Below are 20890 nucleotides of genomic sequence, written 5' to 3' on the forward strand. Positions count from 1 at the left end.
CAAGGGCTATGATGAACCAACTCTCATGAGGACTGCAACAGGAAAGGAAGACCCAGAGTTATCTCTGCTGCAGAGGATAAGTTCATTAGAGTTACCAGCCAGAAATTGCAGCCCAATTAAATGCTTCACAGAGTTGAAGTAACAGACACATCTCAACATCAACCGTTCAGAGGAGACTCCGCGAATCAGACCTTCATGGTCAAATTGCTGCAAAGAAACCCCTACTAAAGGACACCAATTAGACTAAGAGACTTGCTTGAGCCAAGAAACACGAGTAATGGACCGGTGGAAATCTGTTCTTTGGTCAGATGAGACCAAATTTGAGATTTTTGGTTCCAACCAGCGTGTCTTTGTGAGACGCAGAGTAGGTGAACGGATGATCTGCGCATGTGTGGTTCCCACCGTGAAGCATGGAGGAGGAGCTGTGATGGTGTAGGGATGCTTTGCTGGTGACACTGTCAGTGATTTATTTAGAAATAAAGGCACACTTAACCAGCATGGCTACCACAGCATTCTGCAGCGATACGCCATCCCATCTGGTTTGAGCTTAGTGGGACAATCATTTGTTTTTCAACAGGACAATGACCCAACATACCTCCAGGCTGTGTAAGGGCTATTTGACCAAGAAGGAGAGTGATGGAGTGCTGCATCAGATGACCTTCACAATCACCCGACCTCAACCCAATTGAGATTGTTTGGGATGTGAAAGAAAAGCAGCCAACAAGTGCTAAGCATATGTGGGAACTCCTTCAAGACTGTTGGAAAAGCATACCAGGTGAAGCTGGTTGAGATAATGCCAAGAGTGTGTAAAGGTGTCATCAAAGCAAAGGGTGGCTACTTTGAAAAATCTAAAATCTATTTTGATTTGTTTAACACTTTTTTAGTTACTATATGATTCCAGATGTGTTGTTTCACAGTTTTGATGTCTTCACTATAATTCTACAAATCAAATCAAACTTTATTTGTCACATGTGCCAAAAACAACAAGTGTAGACCTTACCGAGGAATGCTTACTTACAAGCCCTTAACCAACAGTACAGTTCAAGAAGAGTTAAGAAAATATTTACCAAATAAACTAAGCTGTTAAGGAGCCGTGCGGTAACAGAGTACACAGTCTATGACTTGGGTGACTGGAGTCTCTGACAATTTTATGGGCTTTCCTGTGATTCAATCGTAATCCTGTATTAAAGCTTTGCTTGTTTGATGGTTCGTCTGAGATTATAGCGGGATTTCTTTCAGCGTCCAGATTAATGTCCCGCTCCTTGAAAGTGGCAGCTCTAGCCTTTAGCTCAATGCGGATGTTGCCTGAAATCCATGGCTTCTGGATGGGATATGTGCATACGGTCACTGTGGGGACGACGTCGTTGATGCACTTATTGATGAAGCCGATGACTGAGGTGGTATACTCCTCAATGCCATTGGATGAATTCCCGAAACATATTCCAGTCTGTGCTAGCAAAACAGTCCTGTAGCGTACTTCCTGCTTTAGTTTTTCCTTGTAAGCAGGAATCAGGAGGATATAATTATGGTCAGATTTTTCAAATGGAGGGTGGGCGAGAGCTTTGTATGGATCTCTGTGTGTGGAGTAAAGGTGGTCTAGAGTTTTTTTCTCCTATGGTTGCACGTGACATGCCGGTAAAAATTTGGTAAAACTGATTTAAGTTTGCCTGCATTAAAGTCCCCGGCCACTAGGAGCGCCGCTTCAGGATAAGCATTTTCCTGTTTGCTTATGGCCTTATAGAGTTGGTTGAGTGCGGTCTGTGGTGGTAAATAGACGGCTACAAATAATATAAACTCAGCAAAAAAATAAACGTCCTCTCACTGTCAACTGCGTTTCTTTTCAGCAAACTTAACGTGTAAATATTTGTATGAAAATAACAAGATTCAACAACTGAGACATAAACAGAACAAGTTCCACAGACATGTGACTAACAGAAATGGAATAATGTGTCCCTGTACAAAGGGGGGGGGGGTCAAAATCAAAAGTAACAGTCAGTATCTGGTGTGGCCACCAGCTGCATTAAGTACTGCAGTGCATCTCCTCCTCATGGACTGCACCAGATTTGCCAGTTCTTGCTGTGAGATGTTAACCCGCTCTTCCACCAAGGCACCTGCAAGTTCCCGGACATTTCTGGGGGGAATGGCTCACCCTCATCCTCCGATCCAACAGGTCCCAGATGTGCTCAATGGGATTGAGATCTGGGCTCTTCGCTGGCAATAGCAGAACACTGACATTCCTGTCTTGCAGGAAATCACGCACAGACCGAGCAGTATGGCTAGTGGCATTGTCATGCTGGAGGGTCATGTCAGGATGAACCTGCAGGAAGGGTACCACATGAGGGAGGAGGATGTCTTCCCTGTAACGCACAGTGTTGAGATTGCCTGCAATGACAAGCTCAGTCCGATGATGCTGTGACACACCGCCCCAGACCATGACGGACCCTCCACTTCCAAATCGTTCCCGCTCCAGAGCACAGGCCTCGTGTAACGCTCATTCCTTCGACGATAAACGCAAATCCGACCATCACCCCTGGTGAGACAAGACCGCGACTCGTCAGTGAAGAGTGAAGACTTTTTGCCAGTCCTGTCTGGTCCAGCGACGGTGGGTTTGTGCCCATAGGCGACGTTGTTGCCTGTGATGTCTGGTGAGGACCTGCCTTTCCACAGGCCTACAAGTCCACAGTCCAGCCTCTCTCAGCCTATTGCGGACAGTCTGAGCACTGATGGAGGGATTGTGCATTCCTGGTGTAACTCGGGCACCTGTGCATGTGTTGTTGCACGTGGTCTGCCACTGCGAGGAAAATCAGCGGTCCTTCGTGTCTCCCTGTAGTGCTGTCTTAGGCGTCTCACAGTATGGACATTGCAATTTATTTCCCTGGCCACATCTGCAGTCCTCATGCCTCCTTGCAGCATGCCTAAAGCACATTCAGGCAGATGAGCAGGGACCATGGGCATTTTTCTTTTGTTGTTTTTCAGAGTCAGTAGAAAGGCCTCTTTCGTGTCCCAAGTTTTCATAACTGTGACCTTAATTACCTACCGTCTGTAAGCTGTTAGTGTCTTAACGATCGTTCCAAAGGTGCATGTTCATTAATTGTTTATGGTTCAATGAACACACATGGGAAACAGAGTTTAAACCCTTTACAATGAAGATCTGTGAAGTTATTTGGATTTTTACCAATTATCTTTGAAAGACAGGGTCCTGAAAAAGGGACGTTTCTTTTTTTGCTGAGTTTAGATGAGAACTCTATTGGTAGATGGTGTTGTCTACAGCTTATCATAAGGTACTCTGCCTCAGGCGAGCAATATGTCAAGACCTCTATAATATTAGACATTGGGCACCAGATGTTATTGACAAATAGACACACACCCACCCCTCGTCTTACCTGACGTAGCTTCTCTGTTCTGCGGATGCATGGTCCTGCTCCCGGGAAAGCAGTATATCCTTCTCGTCGGACTCGTTACTTGACACCCCATCCCGGATCCGGGAGCGTAATCAGCGACTGATACTAATTAGCACAACGCAACGGACATAAATATTACTAGAAAATATTCCTATTCATGAAAATCACAAGTGAAATATATTGAGACACAGCTTAGCCTTTTGTTAATCACCCTGTCATCTCAGATTTTCAAAATATGCTTTACAGCCAAAGCAAGACAAGCATTTGTGTAAGTTTATCGATAGCCTAGCATAGCATTATGTCCAGCTAGCAGCAGGTAACTTGGTCACGAAAATCAGAAAAGCAATCAAATTAAATCGTTTACCTTTGATGAGCTTCGGATGTTTTCACTCATGAGACTCCCAGTTAGATCGCCAATGTTCCTTTTTTCCAAAAATATTATTTTTGTAGGCGAAAAATGCTCAGTTTATTCTTCACGTTTGGCTGAGAAATCGACCGGAAATTGCGGTCACGACAACGCCGAAAAATATTGCAAATTAGCTCCATAATATCGACAGAAACATGGCAAACGTTGTTTATAATCAATCCTCAAGGTGTTTTTCAAATATCTATTCAATAATGTATTCACCTGGACAATTGGTTTTTCAGTAGGACCGATTGGAAAAATGGCTACCTCTGTATTTTACGCGAGAATCACTCTGAGAGCCATCAGGTGACCACTTACACAATGTAGCCGCTTATGGGTATTCTTCAACATAAAGGCGTAAAACTACGTCACAATGCTGTAGACACCTTGGGGAATACGTAGAAAAAGTAATCTGGTTGATAGCCCATTCACTGCTCAATAGGGATGCATTGGAACGCAGAGCTTTCAAAACATGAGGCACTTCCGGATTGTATTTTTCTCAGGCTTTCGCCTGCAACATCAGTTCTGTTATACTCACAGACAATATCTTTACAGTTTTGAAAACTTTAGAGTGTTTTCTATCCTAAGCTGTCAATTATATGCATTTTCTAGCATCTTGTCCTGACCAAATATCCCGTTTACTTTGGGAATGTTATTTTTCCAAAAATGAAAATACTGCCCCTTAGTCACAAGAGGTTTTAAAGGAAAAAAGCTTCTTCCAGTTCAAGGTGAGTAATCGCTGTTCTGATGTCCAGAAGTTATTTTTGGTCATAAGAGACGGTAGCAGCAACATTATGCACAAAATAAGTTGTAAAAAAAAAAGTTGCAAATGACGCAAAAAAAAACTATCAAAATAGCAGAGTTGGTTAGGAGTCCGTAAAACGTCAGCCATCCTCTTCGGTCGACCTTTTTCATAAATGTAGAATGTACAAATAAAGTACAAATATAGTACAAATAAAGATGGCACACTTTTTGGGGAGCAAGCGCTACCAATAACATTGAGTGGAGATGTTGAAGTGTGCCATTCACGGGTAGGTAATTAGAGCTTGTTGAGCTTCCAACCGTAGTAATCTCGGACACCCAGCTCATCTGTCCAAGAGATTACAACCTTTTGACAGTTTATACTAAATTGGATTGAGCTGAGAAGAAACTAAACACTAAATTGGTGAGTTTAGTAACAAACATGGTAACAAATATTTGTTGTAAATCCTCTGTAATTACAGAATGCAATTACCATCAATTACATGTTGTTACTACAGTGCAACTATGAGTTATTACAAATTACCTACAATATTTGTTAGTGTAATTACACATTTATTATACTGTAATACAGACCCCTTAAAATGAAGTTTTAGCAAAATAAATTGTAATGAACTTCACAGGGTGGGGAAAGTTCAAGGTGAAACGCTTGATGCTCCTACAGAAAAAATATTGAGGGTCTTATTTTGGTGGTATAATGATCAATGCTTGGCTGTCATTTGACAAATAAAATATATCTCACTCTTTTGTCCATAATAATTGGCTATATAGTGCACACGCCAATACTAGAGTGGGCACATTCGCTAAAACACGTTTTTTTCTTCACAAAACCATCAGTAGAGGTGAAAATACTACGGAACTCCATTTAACTTGTATTTTATATTTGGGAATGGGAATTTAACCACAACAGTTATTTTATGTTCACTAGGTCATCACCCGCACACAGCGTTTTATCCACAACATGTTCATTTGATGGAAACATCTCTGGTGGGAAAATGCGCATACTATTTTTATGCCAATTTTTTTTGTATATTCGCATGAACATCTTTCACCAATTGGACGGAAACCTAACTACTATCATCAATGGACTAATGAAATAAATACCAAAAGATAGTTTTGGGGTGGAGTTGTTCTTTAATAAAGAAAATGCTGAACTGAAAATATCTGACATGTTTTTTGTTAGGCTCAGTTGTAGATTTGGCTTGTTTTACATTATAGCATAAAACACATAAAGCATAAACATATTGTCGATAACAAGCAGTCTGTTAACATCAGCAGTAAGCTACTGTAATACATTTACCAATACAGTTTATCCTCACTTCTTATTATAAATGTCAGCAAAAAGAAATGTAAAGATACTTTTATGTTCATAGCAAAATTCAATACTTTTTTTTTGTTTCACACAGATACTGTATCACAGGGGCGCAACTTTGGTTTTAGAAGTGGGAGGGACATAAGGTATTTTTTTATTGTATCCGACCGGATAAACACTTCAAACAGACCACCCGACTGCTCGGACACGTCCACGGTCCTAAAGCCTGTTTTGTATCACATTCCAATGATAAAACTGGGGGGGGGGACAAAAATGAAATTTCAGAATAAAATTATCTCACATATTCTTCTGTGAGACCAACCACAGTTGACATCAAACCAACTCTTGCCATCGTGAGTACCACCTTTTTCTCCCATTCTAGCACAGTCTTCACCGTCTGGATTTTGTCTTTCCTCGTCTCCTTGCCAGTTGTCAGGCTCTTTCTTGCCATGTTGGGAAGCAAACCAGAAGCTACAGAGGAATTACATTATAATTCATTCAGCCATCCATGTCCTCATATTAACTGCATTGATTGGGAATCATCATTTCACCTGTATTTTTGTGTTTTGTCAATTATGAGAACACATCACAATACTCTAATACACAATACAATACTCAGCAATACTGAATGATCATGCTTTTGTAAATGTATTACTATTGAAAATAACTTCTGACCTGTTATTTGAATCTAGAGGTGTGTTGTCCACCCATAACCACTTTCCCTCTTCTTTTTGGTCTGTCAGTCCGATCCAGAACTTGTCTTCACCACCACTCATTATAGCACCAACTTTCTTATCTAAGATTGTCTTCACCAGGAACATTGATTGACAAATTATATAGAGTGCTACAATGGGTTAAATGGATAGTTCACCCAAATGTTGCCTTACACTGATAGATAGCAGTCTATGGACTAGTCGAGTACATCCAAGAACAGTAATCCACGCTTTTGTGGAACCTAAAGCTCAATGACTAAAAAGTGTTTTAATTTGATTGGTTTTGGTTATGAAATGCTACAATTAGCGGTTGGTGACAACAGGGAAAGGGGGATAACTAGTCAGTTGTACAACTGAATGCATTCAACTGAAATGTGTCTTCTGCATTTAACCCAACCCCTCTGAATCAGTGAGGTGCGGGGGACTGCCATAATCGACATCCACGTCGTCGCCGCCCGGCTAACAGTGGGTTAACTGTCTTGCTCAGGGGCAGAATGACAGATGTTTACCTTGTCAGCTCAGGGATTCGATCCAGCAACCTTTCGGTTACTGGCCCAACGCTGTAACCACTAAAAGCGAGGTATACAAAACAAAAGCGTGCTTTGCAGTCTCTCCTTGTCCATAGACTCATTTCAGTTTAGCCTTATAAGGCAAAAAATACAAAATTATGTAATTGGCTGAATTATCTTTTTAAATACAGTCAAACATGGTGTACTTTAATTTTTGTAGATTGCATGTTTAATTGCATGTGCTTTATAGCTGTTTTTTTCTCATTAGACTGACATGGTACTGAGATCTCATAATAAAATGTAAAGCACTTTCAAATCTTATAAACCCATTGGCTCAATCTGTAATTTGTGGATACAAAATCTATTGCCCGACCACAGCCTTAATTAATGAAAGATAATATGGAAGGACAGACGCAATGTATAATTTAATTCCCATTCAATAGTCATGATAACTACCTGCTCATAAAGGCTGTCTATGATGACCAGCTTTCCTCCCATGGAGACACATTTATCCTGACTCTCAACCCAGGTCAGACTATCATTGGAAAAATAATAGCAGTTTTTCCCGTGACACATCCAATCATGAGCACATATTGGACGCTCATCCTCTGTGGAGGGAGGGAACAGAAATAACCTGGTGATATATACGTCTTTGTCAATAGTCCCTTATCAAAATCAAGTATTTGTAACATACTATATGAATAATATTTTTTTATTTTTTATCTTACTGATTGTATAAGATCCATACTGACATGAAAACACATTGATTTACTATGCATACACTTAGCCTCAGCCTAAGTGGGATAAGAAAAAAGCAGAAATAGACTGAAACCGAGGCAATAAAATTAGGTTTGAAGTGACTTCCATTTTCTTTTCTTTTTTACCATGGAATGTCTTATAGTAATTCCAATTCCTTAATGGAGTTCATTCTATGATATAAAACATAGGCCTATGTAACAAAGCACTTTTTTGGAATGACTGAATCTTGTGCCACTATTTATTTGGACATTCTCGCATAGTACCTGTGATCTTACAGCAAGTTCTCTGCACAATCAATTCTTGATTATGTTTCAAAACTGTTGAGAAAAAAGAGAAAACCGAGTCACATTTTGTACTCAGACTTCCCCTTCTCTCTTCTGGTTAAAACAGATGTTACATTTTTGCATTGTGACATCAATCATTTCCTTATAACTGAGAGGGTAAAGCCCATACACTATACACTTTTTATAGGGATGAAAATGTCAATGGAAATGTACTGTTTAGTATTCATCTTAGCATGAGTCATATGATCCAAAATTCACCTGCTGTAAGATTATTTTCAATCAAATGTTTGAGATTTTGAAGAGCGCTGCACTGGGTTTGTGGGCTAGTTGTATCAGTGTGAAAAAGACACATTTGAAATGTACAGTAATGAGTTTGACCCAACTTTCCTGTAGCTATCCTATCCCGCCTCATATGTGAACCGCCAGTTTGGGGACTCCTGCTCCTACTCTGGACTCCACTATGGGTCTACTCTATAGTACTTACAGAGAACCCCAAGTCCAATGACAGCACCCATCAGAAGAACACAGAGAGTCACCAGAACAACTCTGACAGGGTCATATCCACTTGGTTTGACCTTTGACCCCTCCTGAGAATCAGGGTCACCAGCTGAGGGGACAGAGAGAGAATATGAATCAGACTCCCATCAACGTTCTACTTAGTTTTATTGTATGTTAGACATGAAATCATCAAAACATGAAGAAAATGTATGATTCGTGGAACAAGGAACATGGTTTTTGAGGCTATGGAGACAAGTATGATGAAAAATCTAAATTAGATTCTGTTCTGCATGCTGTCAACTCTTTTTCTCACCCATATGTGGTTCTCTGAAAGAAAATGTCCTCATTTTTTTGCCTTGCTTGAAATTTGCACGGACTTCATCTGACCCACACAACCACGCACACATTCACCACACTCACGCACACACACGTAATAACACACGCAGGCACTCACCCACACACCCACACACACTTACCATTAGGGTCGATAGATGGCTGGTTGCGTCTGGTTCTGGAAATTTCAGAGTGTGTGGTATCATTCACTGTGGATGCTGTTGCTGAAATGTAACCATGAAAGTGTGAGAATAAGACAAAACTCCTCTCATCACATTGGCTGTTCAAGAACAAGCATTTTTGACACTCAATTTGTTAATGTAAAAGAATTGGCACAGATCACCGATAAAGCATGAGGCCTGCTTAAAAAATGTTATGCCAACCGGCTAAAAATAGGTTTCTTGAAAACCGTTTTAATATACCTACAAAGTAGTAATTAGTAATTGAAATCACTAATATCTCTTTGTGATGTAACCCACTGGGCAAAAACGGGTTGAATCAACGTTGTTTCCACGTCATTTCAACCAAAAAAGTCAGTGTGATGACATTAAATGAACGTGGAAAACTGATTGGATTTGCAAAAAGTCATCAATGTGAGGACATTTAGTCTCTTTGTAACCCAACTTTTAACCTAAACCCAATGACACGGTTAGTTGACAACTAAACCAAATGTAAATCAAAACTAGACGTTGAACTGTCATCTGTGCCCAGTGGGAAGTCATTTTTGTCTTAGTGAACATGTTTTGAAATAAATTAACAATATGCGTTGTCAAATAAAGTCAATACGGTATTAATATAATTCCAGAATAATCTGGAAATTGAGAATGTGGTACTCGTCTCTGAGAGGTGGGGCTGGATGACCATGAGATAAAAATGATAGCTTTAACCATGTTTTGAAGATATACAGTGTTTGTTTACAATTACATTGTGTACAAACAATGTAGTACAACAAGCTTACATTTGGGGTTCTGATGGGCTAATACAGTTGAACTAAGCTCATGAGGCATTTAGAAGTAATATTCTTCAAGAACAAATGTCTATATATCATTCATATAAAAGTCTTAAAATGGATTTACCAATCGCAGATTGCCTCTTTAACATTAGATAGATATTTATGCAGGTAGAAGCTTTTTGTTGAACATTCTTCACATCCTGAGCATATAAACAAACATTTTTTGGTGACAGATTTTAGTTTAGAACATACCACAATTTTTTCCTTCAGTCCTTTGTTGCTTTTTGAACTTTACATCAGCGTAGACTATTCCTTCAGACATAATTAGCTATTGCAATTGTCTGTCTTTCAGTGGGGCGAGGTGGTCACTGATCCTCAACACTGCTACTAGGCACGTATTTACATCAATCCAAAATAGACATTTCTTCTGTGTGATGGTAACTGAGGGAATGATGTTGAAAACAGCAGCAAAACAGTTTCGCAATGACACTTCTCTTTCTCTGTTTCATTCATTCTCAACCAACAAACTAATATGTTAGCTATCACTATTAATTAATAAATGGTAGTCCTACTCCTATCATTGGTCATCCATTACATTCACACCGTTCAATCTCTCATTGACATGTAGCTGAACTACATGAGACATTGGAATCTTATTCGTTTGATTAATAGTATGTTTCTCTTGTTTGCTTCTAAAAGCTCTTAGTTTAGATAACTACTGTGGTTTTATTAGAAGTCTGTTGGTTTTCTTGTTAGTTGGAAAATGATTATTTGAGCAACCTTTAATTAGGAGTTTGCCTACAAAGACAGATGTGCCATTTATATTTTATTACCGGGTTAAAAGTATCTACATTAATGCTTGCTCATTAGAGACAAAATAAGAATATCAAGTTTGGTGCGAACATTTCCTCAAGTCAAATGTCCTGGACTGGTACCTCGATGACATGATGAAGATACACTGTGGACACTGTGTGGACATTATGACAACTCTGTCTTTCCATCTAATCCGTCATTCCATCTTTACCATCTAATCAGCCCTGTCTTAATTGGATATGAATTTGATAATGTAATGACTGATCTCCCAGTGTAGTGTGCATAAACAGTGTTTGTGCTATTAGGGATCCTTGGGACATCCCTACCCTAAACTCTAACCTTAACCCCTACCCTATCCATAACCATAACCCCTACTTAACCCTAAGCCTTAACATAACCATTTAAATTGAATTTTTAATGGGGTGACATCAGAGTTGGGACGTCCCAATGATCCCGTTTAGACTTTTAAACTGTAGTAGCCAGATGGGCATTGAACACGATTGAATCATTTCCACAGCTAATAGTTTCCTACCATTTGACTACTCATTAATTTCATTATAGAGTGAGCAAATGCCTATATTTAGACACAAATAACAATGTTAATAATAATAATAATTTATTTAACTTGTATAGCGCTTTTCATTACAGAAAATATTCTCAAAGCACATAAAAAGCAAAACAAACAACTAATTTAAATTGAAATGCATCCAATTACAATTCAGTATGTTTACACATGAATATTACAGTGGGTACTAGTCCTTCATTGCCGAACATGTAGCACCCACCTATGTGAAACCATTGCAGCTGAAAATCGCACAAAAAGCAACTACATATTGGCAGTGGTTAAGAACAGTCTCTGAGCCTCTTCTGCCATCTCTGGACACATCATGCAGTACTTGTAATACTTCCCGACAGATGAAATAATAATAATAATTATTATTCATTCATAATTCTAAGTATAATAACAATTAACAAATAATAATAATAATAATGATAGAGGATTATGTAACTAATAACAATGTTCATTTTCATTTTGATGGTCCCTGACCAAAGAAGATTCATAATTGCATATGCAAAACCCGGATGTTATATCAAGAAACTTACTATTTCAGCAAATCGGTGTGTAGGACGCTTGACTGAGCCATCTAATGGCCAATGAGGTGAAAGTATTTTCTGATAAAGAGAGGGTCATCCAGGAAGAGGGCGGGGACACTTCCTTTCTTGGACGAGTTGGCAGATAATAAAAGTGGTACAAGGACGACTGAAGTGAACATGGCCCCCAGCACGCAACGGAATGAAGCTGTCTCCGACGTAAAAAAGGGAATTCGGGCAATCCTGCTTGGACCCCCTGGTGCTGGGAAAGGAACACAGGTGAGTGAGTTATGCTAACTTGCCAAGGAAGTGTAGGAATGGGATACCGCTTGGCCGACACTGTCAACAAACTAACTTCATACACCCTGTCCTGAAGTTAATTCTGAATTGGCTTGCATAGATGGCTATCTCTGCTAGCTTGACTAAGTCGTGTGTAATGAATTGGGTAGCTAGATCAGACGAATAAGGAAGGATCATAAAAGTTGTAGCTAGCTCGCTAACCAGTTATGAGCGTCTGTCCTTTGGAATGAAACTAATTCCCTCTTGGCTCCCACTATCTGGTGCTGGCAAATTTGACTGTTTGCCAAGGTGTTGCAAGCTCACAATGTGGTACTCGTCTAGAGTCGCATGCCAACCGTTTGTGTGAAGAGTCTTAAAGATAAGAGGGCCCTTTCAACGTCACATTAGGGACTGTATGCTAATCATACTCTCCAGCTGGCCAGCGCCAACTGCTTTCACTTGATCTAACCAGGTTCAATGAGAACGTGTTACCGCTTGACTTCCCTGTCAAAAAGCTCAATGTAGTTCTTATTTTAATTTCTGGGGGTATGTGGTACAGGAGAGCAACCGCTTGTCCAGGGTTTTGTTAGAGGTAATTATGTCAGGTGTGTTTAGGCTGATCTGGAACAAAAGCTGGTACACCATGCAGCTTCCCACGACCAGAGTTGGGGACTTCTGTATTTCCTTTAAGTTCTGTATCCATATGTGTCTCATGGCTATAGTGGCTGCATAGCCTTGTAAATATACACACACTACAGTGTGTACGGAATACATGTTATTTAAAGATTATTATTTTTTTGCACAGTCTGGTACAAGTACTGTACTTTCAGACACATACTTTTGGTCTAGCTTTGAAGATCCCAACTATTTAGTCAGTCTCCTGGGGGTTTGGTCTTTTTTTCCCTGCTGTGGCACAACCTGAATCGCATTGAAAAATGTAAAAACAAAATGGCAACATGATTATGTCCTTAAAACCACAGTAATGCATGTGCTATGAAGTTAGTTATTCAACACTTATTTTTGCTTTTCCAAAAGTGTCCCATGCCTTCCCCACACACATTCAGACATTAGTCTCATGTCATGTGTGGAGGTTATGTTCTGTAGCTGAAGGAATGTTGCGCTTTGACTGTGCCCAAAATATAACAGCCAGCCATTTTACGATTCAGCACGACTTTAATGCTTTGACGGGCTCCCACCTGTTGTAGTAGTTTGCCAGGTTGGGAAGCGCCTATGTTTGGCCATACTCTTCTCCTCAGAGTTGCGATTTTGCGAAGTGACTACATAAATGCTACACCTTTTGGCCTTATAACATGAGGCTTGACGCCAATACCCACGCTCTCCCCCTCTCCTCCAAGGCTCCTCGGTTGGCAGAGCAGTACTGTGTGTGTCATCTGGCCACGGGGGACATGCTGAGGGCCATGGTGGCGTCTGGCTCTGTGCTCGGCAAGAGGCTCAAGGAGACCATGGATGCTGGGAAACTGGTAAGATGTGTAGTGTGTTTTCATGTTAGTTCTGAACATGTTTCTGTGTTCCTTTTTTTTTTTATAGGAATTAATCTTTTGTGTCACTGGTGCTGGAACTTAGTGGTAATCAGAGACCGGTTGACTTGGGCGTCTGTCCTAATTGTGTGCTCTTATGCATTTATTTTCACTGCTCATCACTCTGTGAATTTACTCCTGTCAAATGACTCATAGGTCAGTGATGACATGGTGGTAGAACTCATAGAAAAGAACCTGGACACGCCTCCCTGTAAGAAGGGGTTCCTATTGGATGGATTCCCCCGCACAGTGAAACAAGCAGAGATGGTGAGGATTGGTTGGTGCCTGACTCCATTTTGCTGTCAATCCCCCAGAGCAAAAGTTTGTCTTGATGTTAATCAAGCATAAGCAGTGGTAAACATCACGCAAAATGAATGTGGTGCGTGAACTACGTTTACCCTCCACTATGGCATTGAGCATATGAACCTGTTTCCTCCCTGCTCCTATGTTTCATGACTCCCTCTGTCTCCTAGCTGGATGGCTTGCTGGAGAAGCGCACAGAGAAGCTGGACTCTGTGATCGAGTTCTCCGTCAACGACTCCCTACTGGTGCGCAGGATCTGTGGCAGGTAGGACCAAATATTCTGCGGTGGTCTGAGCTAGTTATTATCGACCATTTTGTTGGACAAATAATGTTACAGAGCAATACCACATCCACGACAAACAATGCTCTGTATTGAGGACACATCTTCATAGAGAGAAAATGATGTACTTGTAGTCCATTCAAATGGTCACATCAGCATGTCAAAAAGGGGTTATTTGTTTTGCCATGGTGGGATATAGTGTAAGTCTTTGAAGTTGGCCAAGGGCAGTGTGAGTGGAGGACTAACCTTCTCCTCTCCCCCCTCAGACTAATTCACCAGCCTAGTGGTCGCTCCTACCACGAGGAGTTCAACCCACCCAAAGAGCCAATGAAGGACGACGTAAGTATCTTGTCAACGGACGTCCCCCTCCCTGAGTCTGGAAATCCTACTTCTATTGTAGATCCCAATCTGCTAACTGGTGTTCAAATGCGTTTCTTGGTCAACTGGCACTTCAAAAGCGTGTGTTCAAGTTTGGTCAAACATGCACTTAACAAGTGTCTATGTTTGTAATCTGAGGAAAGCAGTGGCTCATTTGCACGCAGTCTTTCACAAGTGCTTCTGTGCTAATGGCTCTGAGCTCTTGTTTCATTTGAGTCATTTAGAGATGTTTATCCAGTGCATACATCTCATACTTTTTTCCCCCCTTCTCTGTACTGGTCCCACGTGGGACTTGAACCCACAACCCTATCGTTGCAATGCTCTACCAACTGAGACACATGGGACTGTTTCAGATGCTCAGCACAGATGGATTTCAACATACACGAGCGGTTGTAATGTGTGTGGTGTACCTTGAGATGTAGCTCAGTGCTACTGGCTGGGGAAACTATTTGACACAGCTCCAAACCTTCACAAGCCCTTCTGTGTTCATCATAGCTCTGACGAGACTGGATAGGAGAGAATTTAATATGGCAGATGCATTTTCCCAACTTGAGGTCTAGGGGGCGCCATCACCATATTTCTGACATCGAGCCAAGTCTTTCAGATCTGAACTCAAAGGGGTGGGGAAAAAGACCTGACCAGAGAAAGAAACCAAAATTGCCCTTTTCACCCATGAAATGTTTCCTCTCTCTGTCCCGGTCAGGTGACGGGGGAGCCGCTGATGCGCCGCAGCGACGACAATGCGCCGACGCTGCGCTCACGACTGGAGGCCTACCACGGGCAGACTGTGCCTCTGGTCAAATACTACAGTGCCCGCGGCCTGCACAAGGCAGTCGACGCTGGCCAGTCCCCCGACGTAGTCTTCTCCTCGATCCTCGCCGCCTTCTCCTCGGCCACAGCCGCCACCTGTAAAGACCTGGTGCTCTTCATCTAAGCTCCCACTTCCTTTTCGGTCTCTCCTTCACGCCCCTATCATCTAGCTTTCTAACTTTCCCTTTTTAGTCTTTCTTTCTCACTCGGGACTAGTCTCTGCTCCGTTCTCCTCCCCTTCTTCGTCTCTCTGCTCTCCACTTTCTTCATTCTGTGGTGGGGTGTCTCCCTTGTACTTGAACACGCTCCACTACTGGGACTTGAATAGACTTCTCCTGGAAACTACAGAGACTGGACTAGCTGGTTATAATGGAGTGTATAAGATGAGTGTAATTTCCCCTTGGGCCAGGTATACATATCAGTGGTAATCCAAATAAATGTTCCTTTGTCACGTTCTTTGTAAAGCAGTGTAGACTAACAGTGAAATGCTTACTTACGGGCCCTTCCCAATAATGCAGAGGGAAAAGAGAAATAATAACACAAGGAATATATGCACAATTACTAACGATAACTTTGCTATATAACACGTCTATATAACGTAGCTTCATTGATGGTCCCTGTACTTGGATTAAATTAAGGAAGCAGTAGGGAATAGGGATGTGGTTAAGAATGACTTACATTTCACCTGAATGTAATGAGTCCAGGATAGATGGCAGGGATAGCTAATGTCGTGCAATGTCAGAAGTCTACTCAGGAATTCATTAGGAATCTATTGACTAATACTTTGACAGCTTGTGTGCTTTGGTTAGTGAAAGCATGCTACTTTTCTAGAGCATAGTCAAAGTACCTGTCATACAATGTACATTTAGTTCCCGTTAACCAATAACACTTTGTTCCTATTGATGTGACGTATATTCCACAATATGACTAGGCTATAGGGAAAGGAGACTCCTTTGCTCTTTCCTTTTTCCTGTCTAGATTTGTCCCCTCCCTGTAGACTGACTTCTCTCCTCTGACTGACTGCATGATGTTCTCAGGGTCGTCGGAAAACGATAGCGGTTGTATTATGTGACGCTATATTGGCCAGTAGGCTTGCTGTTTGAATTTTTCTAGCTTTGACTAGATAATGTTAAAAGTATCAAAACAATGACGCCACTGCATTGAATGCTGCTTTAGTTCACGTAGTCAAGTTTTCTACTGGCAAAATTATTGTTAATGTACTGCTAAGTCACCATTGTAGTTCAGTGTTAATTTAAACTTATGTGAAGCCTAACGGCTGACGTGTTTGATTGTTAAATGGTAATACACTAAGTTTTAGAAATGGATGTTGGAAGCCTAATTGCACTATAGATGGACTGGATTGTTAAGTTGCACAAGGACCTGTAGATGTCCAAGAGAGCAACTTGTGACTGTAGCTATAGTTCTGCCTCATGCATCTTTGAATGACCCAAAACTCAGTATTTTGTTAAAATGTTTGTGTGCATGTCTTTAAAATCACCTGAGACTTTTTTTTCCCCCCAGCTGTTTGAATCCCTGCTTCTCCAATCCTGGCAATGGAAACAAAAGAGGAAATGTTGTACTATAGTACTTCATTTTGGAATGTTGCTGGAGGATGAGGGAGCTTAATGTACTGCATTATACGAGGAATAAGTGGAGCCATCTTGGAATTGACTTTGATTATGTTACCCTTCTAATAAAATGAAGACACTGTTCTACAATCATGACATCATTTTGTAGCCTCCCTTTGTGCTAATTACTACTATTATAATGTTACTTGCTACTAATGTAAGACTCAACTGCCATTATCTCAATGTGAAGCTAGTCATGGTTTACTTTGCATACTGGGTGGGTGTCTGTCTTTATGGAACATAATGCGTTTGCCTGTATGCCGGTAATGTTCATACTTGTCAAATGTGTAATCACCTGGTCAGGAAAATCTCTAAATTATTATAGACACTGAGAGATGTACTTTGAGAACATGAATCCAAGTACATTGCTCCAGCACTCAATCAACTGCCTTGTTCGGTGGTGGCAGGTAGCCTAGTGGTTAGAGTGTTGGACTTGTAACCGAACACGGCAGTTTACCCACTGTTGCAATGAAAAGAGGAATTTGATCTTAACTGACTTGCCTAGTTGAATAAAGGTAAACAAATCTGTAAAGTTGGATGAAATTCGTCATCGACTGGTAAGCACTATCTTTAGGATTTAAATTATTTTTGGGACCTCTACACAAAATAATGTTCACGTTCCAGGTGGTTTCATTCCACAAACAAAATAATGACATCAGTTTCCCTTCGTGAAGACCAAGTAAATGCATTTTGAGTTTCCAAATGTGACGTCACTACGGACGGGTGGGGTTTCCGTGTTCCATGTTGGTAGCCGCACAGGGTTTTCCTCCGTCAGAGAGCAAAGAAGCAAGCTGCGAAGATTATTCTGTTGCGCTCCAAATAGGGGACCGGGTCACAGCTGTATTGTATATTCAGTCTACACGCATATATATATATATATATAGTCCATTGATATTTTAGGAATGGTGTCAGGTCCCGTATTGGAGGCTGAGATGAAATAGCCTGGACAAAACGAGGACTTCAACACGCCCAAAGCAATCGATCAATGCGCATCGCCACTCACGGGAGAAGACTCACAGCGGGTACCAGAAAACGGTCTCATACTACCCCGAGGTAAGAAGAGTCTGCCGTATTGGGCTTTGACACAGATTGCAACATGTTCAAGAGTTCGATTTTTACACATTTCATCATGCGTCTTGTGGTTTGGAATGTCATGTCGCTCAGTTGCCTACTAGGCTACATTAAGGTTAGTAACCTATCGCTAACGGAAGTGTTAGTTTGCTACCTGGTCAGTTTATATGAACTGCCAAAGGTACACTACATGACCAAAAGTATGTGGACACCTTCTCGTCGAACATCTCAATCCAAAATCATGGGCATTGATCTGGAGCTGATCCCCCTTTTGCCGCTATAACAGCCTCCAGTCTTCTGGGAAGGCCTTCCACTAGATGTTGGAACATTGCTGCAGGGACTTGCTTCCATTCAGCCAAGAGCATTAGTGATGTTTGGCGACTAGGCCTGGCTCCTAGTCGGCGTTCCAATTCATCCCAAAGGTATTTGATGGGGTTGAGGTCGGGCTCTGTGCAGGCCAGTCACGTTCTTTCACACCGATCTCGACAAACCATTTCCTGTATGGACCTCGCTTTGTGCATGGGGGCATTGTCATGCTGAAACAGGAAAGGGCCTTCCCCAAACTGTTGCTACAAAGTTGGAAGCACAGAATCGTCTAGAATGTCATTGTATGCTGTAGCGTTCAGATTTCCCTTCACTGGAACTAAGGGGACTAGCCTGAACCATGAAAAACAGCCCCAGATCATTATTCCTCATCCACCAAACTTTACAGTTGGCACTATGCATTGGGGCAGCTAGTGTTCTGGCAAAACCAGATTTGTCCGTCTGATTTCCAGATGGTGAAGCGTGATACATCACTCCAGAGACCACGTTTCCACGGCTCCAATGTCCAATGGCTTTACACCACTCCAGCTGATGCTTGGCATTGCACATGGTGATCTTAGGTTTCTGCACGGAAAACGGTACCTATTCTAGGACCAAAAGGCTCCTTAACAGCTTCTAGCCATAAGACTGCTGAACAATTAATTAAATGGCCACCCGGACTGTTTACATTGACCCCCCCCCCCCCCCCATATTTGTTTTTCGCTACTGCTACGTGCAGTGGCCAGGTTGGGCCACTGAAAATTTTGAGGTGGCTCACCAAAACCAAAGCCATAACTGAAATTCAGGAATTCTCTTATGCTGTTGTAGTATATAGGCTAGTTGAAAACTATGTCAATATGAGAGTTAAGGAATCGCATACTGATATACTTTGGTTTCTTATTTTACAGTTAATGTTACTATTTATCTTATGTGCATTGACTAGTACCGGTTCAGTTAACATTTTGAGTACCACAACAATCCTGTTTAAATGTGTTATTTATCTGTATAAATGTGTTTAGGCGATTCATTGTTCTTCAAATAGGCGAGTTGTCCCTTTCCTTAAAAATACAAATATACAGCTTTAACTTGAAGGAGCACATTGATTGTAAGGAACACAACATTTACTGGGAGCAGGCCTACTTGAGTTTAAAAACATCACACAGAGGCCTCCAATTATTTTCAATACAGCTTTATTCGGCTGTTGCTGTGTCTTTTTTTGTAAACAAAAATATTATACAGTTGAAGTCAGAAGTTTACTTACACCTTAGCCAAATACATTTAAACTCAGTTTTTTCACAATTCCTGCCATTTAATCCAAGTAAAAATTCTCTGTCTTAGGTCAGTTAGGATCACCACTTTATTTTATGAATGTGAAATGTCACAATGATAGTAGAGAGAATTATTTATTTCTGCCCACACATTTTCTATAGGATTGAGGTCATGGCTTTGTGATGGCCACTCCAATACATTGACTTTGTTGTCCTTAAGTAATTTTACCACAACTTTGGAAGTATGCTTGGGGTCATTGTCCATTTGGAAGACCCATTTGCGACCAAGCTTTAACTTCCTGACTGATATCTTGAGATGTTGCTTCAATATATCCACATAATTTTCCATTCTCATGATGCCATCTATTTTGTGAAGTGCACCAGTTCCTCCTGCAGCAAAGCACCACCACACCATGATGCTGCCACCCCTGTGCTTCACGGTTGGGATGGTGTTCTTCGGCTTGCAAGCCTCCCCCTTTTTCCTGCAAACATAACAATGGTCATTATGGCCAAACAGTTCTATTTTTGTTTCATCAGACCAGAGGACATTTCTCCAAAAAGTACGATCTTTGTCCCCATGTGCAGTTGCAAACCGTAGTCTGGCTTTTTTATGACGGTTTTGGACCAGTGGCTTCTTCCTTGCTCAGCGGCCTTTCAGGTTAGGTCGATAAAGGACTCATTTTACTGTGGATATAGATAGTTTTGTACCTGTTTCCTCCAGCATCTTCACAAGGTCCTTTGCTGTTGTTCTGGGATTGATTTGCACTTTTCGCACCAAAGTACCTTCATCTCTAGGAGACAGAATTCGTCTCCTTCTCCTGGTATGACGGCAGCGTGGTCCCATGGTGTTTATACTTGCATACACTTGTTTGTACAGATGAACGTGGTACCTTCAGGTGTTTGGAAATTGCTCCCAAGGATGAACCAGACTTGTGGAGGTCTACAATTGATTTTTCTTAGGTCTTGGCTGATTTTCTTTTGATTTTCCTATGATGTCAAGCAAAGAGGCACTGAGTTTGAAGGTAGTCCTTGAAATAAATCCACAGGTACACCTCCAATTGACTCAAATTATGTCAATTACCTTGCCAGAAGCTTCTAACGCCATGACATCATTTTCTGGAATTTTCCCAGCTGTTCAAAGGCACAGTCAACTTAGTGTATGTAAACTTCTGACCCACTGGAATTGTGAGACAGTGAATTA

The 20890-nt window shown here is 41.2% G+C and overlaps 3 protein-coding genes across 4 annotated transcripts in view; 2 read left to right on the forward strand and 1 right to left on the reverse strand.

The window, feature by feature from the left end:
• Positions 1 to 5680: 5680 nt before the first annotated feature.
• On the reverse strand, positions 5681 to 10377 carry LOC139372600 (C-type lectin domain family 4 member D-like). Its single transcript, XM_071112359.1, has 7 exons — positions 10179 to 10377; positions 9118 to 9198; positions 8628 to 8750; positions 8123 to 8176; positions 7557 to 7708; positions 6554 to 6684; positions 5681 to 6349 (listed from the first exon to the last, which is right to left on the reverse strand). Exons 1-7 carry the CDS (start codon positions 10246 to 10248, stop codon positions 6160 to 6162), a joined length of 801 nt encoding a protein of 266 aa, XP_070968460.1. The 5' UTR covers positions 10249 to 10377; the 3' UTR covers positions 5681 to 6159.
• Positions 10378 to 11957: 1580 nt separating this feature from the next.
• LOC139372601 (adenylate kinase 2, mitochondrial) lies at positions 11958 to 17143 on the forward strand. 2 transcript variants are annotated; one of them, XM_071112361.1, is made up of 7 exons: positions 11958 to 12110; positions 13466 to 13591; positions 13805 to 13915; positions 14122 to 14216; positions 14498 to 14570; positions 15313 to 15517; positions 16941 to 17143. In XM_071112361.1, the coding sequence occupies exons 1-7, from the start codon at positions 12012 to 12014 to the stop codon at positions 16946 to 16948; spliced, it is 717 nt and encodes a 238-aa protein (XP_070968462.1). In that variant the 5' UTR covers positions 11958 to 12011; the 3' UTR covers positions 16949 to 17143. The 2 variants fall into 2 exon arrangements, with proteins under 2 accessions (XP_070968462.1, XP_070968461.1); XM_071112360.1 differs by lacking the exon at positions 16941 to 17143 and having other exon boundaries at positions 15313 to 15558.
• A 661-nt stretch (positions 17144 to 17804) lies between these two features.
• The window catches only part of LOC139373415 (E3 ubiquitin-protein ligase RNF19B-like), a 32297-nt gene continuing 29211 nt past the window's right edge, over positions 17805 to 20890 (forward strand). Inside the window, exon 1 of the mRNA XM_071113884.1 lies at positions 17805 to 18100. The gene's annotated coding sequence lies outside the window, so the exon portion shown is untranslated. The remainder of the gene's footprint in view (positions 18101 to 20890) is intronic.

Source organism: Oncorhynchus clarkii, chromosome 18, assembly GCF_045791955.1.
Source record: "Oncorhynchus clarkii lewisi isolate Uvic-CL-2024 chromosome 18, UVic_Ocla_1.0, whole genome shotgun sequence".
Lineage (NCBI taxonomy): Eukaryota > Metazoa > Chordata > Actinopteri > Salmoniformes > Salmonidae > Oncorhynchus > Oncorhynchus clarkii.

Excerpts from the sequence above, each read along its gene's own strand:
- LOC139372600 (XM_071112359.1), bottom strand. The coding sequence starts at position 10,248 with ATGTCTGAAGGAATAGTCTACGCTGATGTAAAGTTCAAAAAGCAACAA. Across the intron at positions 8,177-8,627 it reads CATTGGACTTGGGGTTCTCT|TTTTGAAACATAATCAAGAA; the intron begins GTAAGTACTATA and ends TTTTCTCAACAG. Across the intron at positions 7,709-8,122 it reads AACTTGCTGTAAGATCACAG|AGGATGAGCGTCCAATATGT; the intron begins GTACTATGCGAG and ends CTCCCTCCACAG.
- LOC139372601 (XM_071112360.1), top strand. The coding sequence starts at position 12,012 with ATGGCCCCCAGCACGCAACGGAATGAAGCTGTCTCCGACGTAAAAAAG. Across the intron at positions 12,111-13,465 it reads GTGCTGGGAAAGGAACACAG|GCTCCTCGGTTGGCAGAGCA; the intron begins GTGAGTGAGTTA and ends CTCTCCTCCAAG. Across the intron at positions 14,571-15,312 it reads AAGAGCCAATGAAGGACGAC|GTGACGGGGGAGCCGCTGAT; the intron begins GTAAGTATCTTG and ends TGTCCCGGTCAG.